Source organism: Poecilia formosa, unplaced genomic scaffold, assembly GCF_000485575.1.
Source record: "Poecilia formosa unplaced genomic scaffold, Poecilia_formosa-5.1.2 Scaffold61, whole genome shotgun sequence".
NCBI classification, from domain to species: domain Eukaryota; kingdom Metazoa; phylum Chordata; class Actinopteri; order Cyprinodontiformes; family Poeciliidae; genus Poecilia; species Poecilia formosa.
The window spans coordinates 855,108-864,194 of NW_006800000.1; the positions used below are offsets into that span (position 1 = coordinate 855,108).

At 40.5% G+C, this 9,087-nt stretch overlaps 1 protein-coding gene across 1 annotated transcript in view; it reads left to right on the top strand.

The window, feature by feature from the left end:
- ext2 (exostosin glycosyltransferase 2) overlaps positions 1 to 8,343 on the top strand; it is a 20,167-nt gene extending 11,824 nt beyond the window's left edge. Inside the window, exons 10-15 of the mRNA XM_007554052.2 lie at positions 2,086 to 2,275; positions 3,889 to 4,055; positions 4,715 to 4,858; positions 6,069 to 6,197; positions 6,768 to 6,850; positions 7,048 to 8,343. Of these exons, the coding sequence (XP_007554114.1) occupies positions 2,086 to 2,275; positions 3,889 to 4,055; positions 4,715 to 4,858; positions 6,069 to 6,197; positions 6,768 to 6,850; positions 7,048 to 7,186 (852 nt within the window). The 3' untranslated portion in view covers positions 7,187 to 8,343. The remainder of the gene's footprint in view (positions 1 to 2,085; positions 2,276 to 3,888; positions 4,056 to 4,714; positions 4,859 to 6,068; positions 6,198 to 6,767; positions 6,851 to 7,047) is intronic.
- The last annotated feature ends 744 nt before the right edge of the window (positions 8,344 to 9,087 follow it).

A 9,087-nucleotide genomic window follows, 5' to 3' on the forward strand; every position in this document is an offset into this window, starting at 1 on the left:
CGTAAGCCCTTTTTTTTTTTTTTTTTTTGCAGGCTCTAGAAGTAGGTCCTGATTTTCCTCATGTTTTCTTGCATTGTTCTGATCGATTCCTGAAAAAGAAAGCTACAAGCCTTGTTTTTGTACGTCCGTTTAAGAAAACGACTTCAGCATGTAAATTTATTCTCAGCAACTACGGTTTGACATATAGTCCAAATGAAATGGCTTTTTGAAACCTTTTTAAAGTTTCGTATTGGCATCTGAAAACTCCTGTTGCGTCCTTCTTTTTTACTGTGCTTTTGATCTAACCTGGAGTCAGTGTGACTTTCAGGATTTACAGGCCAAATTTAAAGGGCAAGCAATAAAGAAAAGAAAAAACGAGCTTCATACTGATGGCTGCAAGTCACAGCCTGATAAATTCTGCTCTTTTACTGTGTTTCTCTTCCAACTTTTCCCCATCTCTCTATCTCGCTCGCTCCCTCATGTTTTTTTTTTTCTACTTCCCACACGACTTTGTTAAAATGACACTGTAAGCTGAAGGTACACATAAATAAGCGACTTTGCTTGTTTTCAAGCTCCCTCCTGATTTTGCTTTGCTCTGTTTGTTTGCCCTGCCCTTTGAAACATTTTCCCTTCCATTTCTGGTGTGAACTGGTGGCAAATATTAGTGGGTAAAAGAAAAAAACCCCAATAAATAACAGTGAAAAACCATAAAGCAAATAGAAGAGAAGTTTCTTACAAGCTAAAACCAGTTTCTGTTAAGTAGATGTGGATCATAGATAGAAATAAAATACTCTTTAAGTACCATTAAAGTTCTTTCATTCATCACATTAGCAGCTTCACATTATACATTAGGCCTGTGGAAAAACATGATTTATAGTAAAAAATCTAGTGATGTGCAGCGCAGCGTGCAAGGGGGAAAAAAAAACCCCCGAACTGTGCTTAAATCCACATGGTGGCTTCCAGTTTCATTTTAGCAGGACTCACAGCTTGCATTAAGATTCTTACTTGTATAAAACTGCTCTAATTAGCTGGGTAAATGCTGACGAGAGGAAACTTCATCATTTGTCTCAATTACTTTTAGCATTTGTTTAAAACCACTATTTTGACAATGGAGCGTGTTGGCATGTCTACTACCATGAAGACTCCTGTGGTGTTGGTTGTGACTGAATAGTTGGTGAGGGATCTTTGAATGTCAAGATCAGAGGCGGTGGTACTTGAGGGTTTTTTTTTTTGTTGTTGGTGTTGTTTAAGGTAAATAATTAGCTTTGCTTAGATCCAGCTATGCACCTTATTTCTGAAAAAATAAATTGTTTGGATCTGGGTGCTTTTGCACGTTAGCCAAATAAATGGCAACGCCATGGTTAATCCAGATTTTACACCCATAAGCGTACAGTTTATCCCCACATGTTTATCCATTCAATTCCTCCTGTAAGTTTAGTACTTGGACGTCAGATGAATGATTTTAAAAATCCAATTTTTCCCCTCTTATTGACCTTTTTTTTTATTATTATTATTTTAAAAACGGTTTTATATAATGCACGGCTTGATGGAAAATCTAAAAAAAAAAAATGAAATGAACCAGCTGACTCTTACGACACATTCGACATAATGACTCCCAGTCAAGCCAACACCTATGAGTGACTTCCTGCTGGTGGATATTTATTAGTCACCTAACCACATTTCCCAGCTATAAATGAGAGCAGACTGTTGAAAATGGCTTTAAATCATCGCAGAGTGGAGTGGGCACAATGTTTTTGGTGACTGATAAAAAAAAAAGAAAAGAAAGAAAGAAGTCCCATAGCAAGTGACTCCGTTTCTATCTGGAAAACTGCATTGTTTGAGTTGATGAATAGTGACCAGTACTCTATGCTCTTTTATTACATTCATGCGAAACCTAAAAAGGCTCCTAGCCACACTTTTCTGATTAAAATATGTACGCTGTCACACCCCAAGAGTTCACAGTCAAGTTAATTCCAAGCATAGATAATCTGATTAGAACAAAAAAAGAAACATTAGAGACGAAGAAAGTGTCTCTTAATGGCGGTAAAAACCAGTGGTTGAGCAGAAAAGTATCTCATGTCTTTCTTTGTTTCCTTTCTTGTGCAGAAGTGGTCCAGCGTAAACAGTCCACTTTTCCTTCCACTTATCCCACCAAGAGCTCCGGGCTTCACAGCAGTCGTGCTCACCTACGATCGCATCGAGAGTCTTTTCCGGGTCATCACGGAGATTTCCAAGGTGCCGAGTTTGGCTAAATTGTTGATAGTTTGGAATAATCAGAACAAGAGTCCTCCTGAAGGTGAGTGGGTTGGATTGCTTATGAAAACACTCGGGCCGGCGGGTATTAAAGGGTTAGTTCAGATTTGTTGAAGTAAGGTTATTTTATTATTAGAGCTTCTTTACCTGTTGCACAGAGATCTCGTCTCAACGCGAGTTTGTTAGAGGTTAAATAAAAGCAACTTACCTGCTGGATGTAAAACATAGAAGAGATCTGGAAAGAAATAAAAAAAGAGTAGCTCCTTTAAAACATCATATCCTGTGCAACTTTTAGTCTGTCCCATTAATGTTTTTATTATTGTGAACTTTACAAGTTTTTGTTTATCTCGCTGCATGCTTTGATATTTTGCCAAAAAAACTAAAGTTCAGCCGAATCCCCCCAAAAAGCAGAATATTACCTCTTATTATATTCAGACAGACTTAATAAACCACAAATGAAATCTGTCCTGCTGTACAGAAAGTGCGTCAGTACAAAGACAACTTTGAAGTGTTCCCTTGTGGCTGAGTTGCCTTTTTTTTATTGGAGGCATTACCGGCGCCTGGCTGGAACTTTGTGTCCTTTTAGAATTAAAAAGAGGCCGTTGACAGGTCACACCCATGGGGCACAAACTTTTTCATTGTTTACAACAAGCCCTGATCTGATGTGTTTACAAGTTCCCGTTTTGTCCCCCCCCACCCCCACCTTTTTTTTTCTGTTTTAAGATCATATTTTTACACATATTTAAACTAGATTCTTCTTGTCAACTTGTCTCTACTCGTTTCTGTGTCCTTTACATCTGCGCAGCTGCTGAGATTAACTTGCATGGCTGCGGTAATTGCAGAAGACACACATGAAAATCAAAACCAAATCCTCAGAACATGCAGTTCTGGTTTGTTGGGTTTTAAAACACGGGGTTTCTCAGCTGAAATGTCTAAAAATCATATGATAGCCCACAATTCCCTCAGTCTTTCTGCCTTGCTCTCGCCTTGGAAATGAAAGAAGGACTCGTAGCAACAAGGGGAGAAATGAAAGGAGAAACCCCGAGCGTTTAACATTTCAGCTCTCCTGACAATAGTTTTTGACAGCAGACCTCAGACGTGGTTAGACAGACCTGTGGCTTCTCTTATGAGCTGCCAGGCTCCAGTCACTCCATTAATGAGGAGACGCATTCTGCGTGATCTGTCTGTGCGGCGGTCCGTGCCGTGGACACTGCCCAAGATCTTTGAAATTGTGCCCAAAAAAAAAATGCGTGAAAAAAAAAAAAAAAAACCCGTTGGTGTTCTGCCCCGCGAGGGATTGTAGTGTGGTTTGATTTGCACATGCTTGAGGTTTGCGCAACAATACGAGTCAGTGAAACAAGTTGAACTTTTTTGAGATCACTTCTTTCCACTGCCAGTAACCTGTCTGTGATAAATAGCACCATATTTATACACCCTGCTCCAGAAACTGATATTTACAGATTTATAGTTTGTAAAGTGCATACAAGCACCTGTTAGCTGTTTTTTTTTTTTTTTCTTGTTTTACGGTGTAATATTTTTTCAAATGGCTTATTTTTTTTTTTTAAGTAACAAGGAAACTAAATATAACTATTGCATCCAAGGTACTTTTTTTTGCACCAGATAACACTTCCATTTTTGTATACTTATTCATTTTAGAGTCTCTTTGGCCAAAGGTCGGCGTCCCTCTGAAAGTGGTGCGAACCAAGGAAAACAAACTGAGCAACCGCTTCTTCCCGTACGACGAGATCGAAACAGAAGCCGTGCTGGCGATTGATGATGACATCATCATGCTAACATCTGACGAATTGCAGTTTGGCTACGAGGTTAGTAACGTACTGCTTTTTTTTCTTCTTTTACATTCCCATCATCCTTTTCCCGACGGCAGACTTTGCAGGAATTCTCTTCAAGTTGATCCCAGACTTTAAAGTCTCTCCGAAATATTACAGTCTCGTTCTCCTCTATTTGGAGATTTGACGGGCTGCTAACCGTGTTTGATGTGGAGAGGAAGATGACAGGTCTGCAGCTGATGCTTTCCATGTCCACATACCTGCCCAGCTCCATTGCCTGCTGCACGTTCACCTGAATGCGTTTAGATCCTATTTGATGAAATTGTGCTCAGTTTAAGGGTAATTACATAAAATTGCAGGCAAAATTGGTGACAACTCGCCCTGCTTTTGGTAACAGGATCAGATTTTCTGCTGCTGTTGAGATATTTAGTCAGTCATAAAAGCCTTTTTCTTTTTTTTTTTCCTGTTTTTTTTTTTAGCATATGTTCTTCTAAGCTTTCCATCTCTGACTGCAGTTGCGATTTTTGGCTCGGAGATGAAAAAGCCGACATTGACATATGGAAGATTGAGGCTAAACTGTTCATCCTGAGCTTTTAAACTCTTTTAGAGTCTGGATCATTCATGTGTTTACTGAAGTGCTTCACTTGAGCCGAAACTGTCAGACAATCTGTCTCCGGTCCTGCTGTTTCCACCAGGTGTGGAGGGAGTTCCCCGACAGGCTGGTGGGCTACCCGGGCCGGCTGCACCTCTGGGACCACGAAATGGGGAAGTGGAAGTACGAGTCGGAGTGGACCAACGAGGTTTCCATGGTTCTGACCGGCGCTGCCTTTTACCACAAGGTAGCTGGTTAAAACGATCGGCTGCTTAAGGCTTTAAGTGAAAACACATAGGCTTTCGCTCGGGTGCTTTCCACGAGAGTCGCGTGGCTTTACGTTTTGAATTATGAGCTGTGATTTTTGCGATGTTTAAAACAGACAAAATTGTTAACTTGTGCAGATAACATGGATTTCTTTATAAAGTGCAGAGTGTTGCAGGATTTGGAAACATTTTACATAATCTTACAGAAAGATTTGAGGAAAAAAAATATATAATTCGTTGTTAAATTTTTTCACACTCCAGGACATTTGATAGTTGCTGCATTTTGGCTGCTGCAGCTCTCTGTGATGTTAGTTCTCTTGCACACAGACAGTCGTAACAGGTTAGCCAAGAGGTAAGCCTTATCCATCACAGACTCTTGAAGTTTAACATGAAGCTCTAAAATTTACAGCAGAACAATATCTAAAGCAACTCTTCTGACTCTGGAGAGCAATTTTTCTGTATATTTTGTAAAGCAGGAGAAGGCGAGAAATGGAGGAAGGCATGTTACGTTTTTTTTTTTTTTTAGAATGAAGGAACCTGATGATTATCTGCTAGTTTGGCAAAGTCCTTCACATGGAAATGTCTCCAGGAAAAATACATAAACGTATGCAAGAATTGTTTGCTTAATGTGCGGAGTTATTGTTCTCAGCAGACACACACACACATACACACACACCCCCAGTGAAGGTGAAGAGGTGTTATAAGATGTCAGACACACCAAATTCATGCTGAACCAGTCAAACACAACACAAACCGCTAATGTAGATTAAGTAATATGTGTGAATTATGATATTTGTTTAGGGTTTATGTTAGGACGCTTTTAGTCAGCAATAATAAGAGGAGTTTCTTTACAATGTGAACCACTTTGGAGACATACATTTCACAAAAGTACGTTGCTTATCTACTTTCCAATTGAAAGCTGGTTTTGCTTTTATTATTTTTTTTAAAACCAGTGAAAATGTTGATTTTTTTTTTTCTGTCAGAAATTGCCATTTTCATTGTAAATTGTTGAAATTTTATTCCTCCGCCAATGGATTAGACGCTTCAGATAAAAAAATAAGTGTCTATTTATTAAAACTGAAAGGGCATCAATCCAAAGAAATCATCTTTTAATGCATGTTCTGTCTTTTACTCTCTCAAACTTTCTTCAGTAACCACAGTTGCACATTTTTTTGTGTGTGTGTGTTTCAGTACTTCAATTATTTGTACACATACAAGATGCCCGGAGACATTAAGAACTGGGTGGACGCTCACATGAACTGTGAAGATATTGCAATGAACTTCCTCGTGGCAAACATCACAGGCAAAGCCCCGATAAAGGTGCGTTCTTCGCCGTCGCTGTTCTGGCTGCTCTAAGTCCACAGAGGGAGGTTTTAGCCTGAAATAGCAGAGAGGCATTTCTGGGTCTGATCAGCTCTCACCCTTCAACATCACTCCCCCTCCCTCTTTTCCTCCTTACTCAGACTCCCCCCAGGTGCAGGGGCCCTGAGCTTAAGCCCGACCTTAACCTCCCTTATCTGCGTGTCACTCACTGGCACTCCCCCTTTGAGCATGTTTAGTTAAGCTCACCAGGGCTTACGCATACCCTTCTGTCAAATCCTTGGATCCACACTTCCCTCCACCTGCGCACGCGGTCCCTCCTCCCGCCGCATCTCCTAACAGGTTTCCCCAGAAGACACTTCGTCATCCCAATCGCCCCTCGCGCCGTCGTTCCTCCCCGCATCGCTCACTTTCCTCTGCACACTCATACATTCACAAGTTCAGCGTGTTCTGTTTGGTCTGAGCCGGTCCAATAAAATGAGAACTAGCTTCTGTCAGTGCGTCGGATGACCAACAAATCACCAAAGTGTCCAAATATCACTGCTTTGACTTTGCTGTGTTTCTGTGCAGGTGACCCCAAGGAAAAAGTTCAAGTGTCCTGAATGTACTGCCATTGACGGCCTGTCTCTGGATCAGACACACATGGTGGAAAGGTACGGTCGTTTTTAGAAGTGTGTGGTAGCGGTTTCGATCTTAATCGTTTCTGTCTTCCATGAGCAGGCCGTGGATGGAAGCCTCCCTGGTGGTCGTTTTCGTTCGATTAAACACTTTCATTTAACTCGATTGGAAAACTGCTTCGTCCATACTTTTTAATCATCGCTTAAAAGAAAACGCATGTCTCCGTCTGTAGGTCCGAGTGCATCAACAAGTTTGCTTCGGTTTTTGGGACGATGCCTCTGAAGGTGGTGGAGCACCGTGCAGACCCAGTGCTCTACAAAGACGACTTCCCAGAGAAACTCAAGAGCTTTCCGAACATCGGCAGCCTGTGACCCAGCTGCAGCAAACGTACGGACATTTCAGAGTCTCAGCACGGCGAGAGAGTCATCGTCGGCTACGCATTTCAAGTCAAGACGCCAGTTCGAACCACAAAATCCACTTTCCCCGTCTCATTTTGAGTGACTTTCGGTTACTTGTTGGAACATTCATTTGCAGTGTAGAACAATCCCGAATGCTCACGTGCGTAAACACATTGTTAGCTTGGAAATATTAGATGAGAGCACGACGTCAAACGTTTTAGCAACACTGACGTTACACGAAGCGCCGCTGAGGGTTCGGTGATTGGTCTCACCGTTACTGTTTTGGAGCCTCCAGCTGCTCTGGATTCAGCTTGCGTGTTGTATCTGCTTATATTTCGCAGCGGTGCTGTATGATATAACTTATAATGCTTTAACAGACATTTCCTCGTATTTTTTCCTATTTGATTTCCCAAAATCAGACGCACGCTTTACTTTCAGCTGTAAAGCAAGAAAAGAAAAAGAAGAAAACATATAAGTGATAAATGAAGCAGACATATCGATGTAGGCTTTATTCACAGTGTGATGGATTGTGATGACACACAGATGTTGAACAGTAAAGGTCTCATAATGTGTTCTGTATTACACAATCATGTCAGACCATTAGACAAAGCTGGTGTCATAAATCTAATATTTAGAGTGATCACTGCTGGTTTTGGGGGAAAATATCTGAGCTACTGAGTTTTTTTTTTTTTGTAAATGTACTTTTATACTGTCAGAGCAAACATTTCATTCTATGTATATATCTGTCTGAATATAGATATCTATAAGAAGATTTTGCGTGAATTATGCACCAAATCCTTTCAGTTATGTCTGATCACTTCATCTGCATATCACTAATCACCTGCCTTACATTCGACCAATTATTAGTAATAATTAAGGAACAGTTCTGAGATTATTTCCATGAAGTTATTTTTTTTTTCCATTGTTCTTACGTTGATGTTTTGTTGTTAGTCATTTCATGTCGGTATGTAGACCGTAACGCTGAGTATGTTGCAGTCTTTAAAATGTACCGTCGCCATCTGGTGTTTTTATTTTCCTGTTGTTTTCACTATGCCATCGAATTTCATCTGACTTTATGTATGACTTTATAATACACTACAAGTAAAGACCAAGTTATGACTGGTGTGTTTTAATGCTGATTTTCCACTTCTTTGAGTCTGTTAAAAGATAAAGGTTTTTTTTTTTGTGTTTGTTTGTTTCACGACTACTTTAAGTTTCCACCGTGACGATCCAGAGTGCGACTCTTCGTGACCGGCGCGCCGTTCCCCGCGGTCCGTCACCTGCTTGCAATGTACGCTTCCTAATCCGCCCTGTTCAATGTCAGCAGTTCAGACGGGTGCAGTTCGTATTTTTATCAGCTTCAATTAGCGCGAGTATCCGAGCTGGTTGGGAGATCTCATTTCAGTGCTTGCGTCTCTTCAAACGCGACTGAAATGCAGAAGGATTTCAGGATGTGGCCGAATGGATGGCAACGGTTTTGGCAAACTGGAGTACATTCGTGGGTTCTTAGAGCAGATGTAGACAAGTTATTCCTAAGCTTCATTATTATTGAAAGCCTTTTCTGAAAGCTGAACGTGACACATGATCTTCGAATACCAATGGGAGAAATGCTGGGGTTTTATTCTGCTTTGTACATCAGTCCGGTAATTTGTGTTGTATTTGGTTCACTGAGCAACTCTGGAAAAACCACGGCGCTGTGGTTGTCCAACTAGTTTTATGTTTTTTGGCAAACCTCTTAGGAATTATTTTTGCAAAGTGTTCATTTTATTACCTAAACTAAGAATATTAACCTAAACTTTAAAAAGTTTCTTTTTTTCAGGTGTACGCCGTGCACTTAAGACTTTGAAATGTGATAGATTAAAAAAATTCTACAT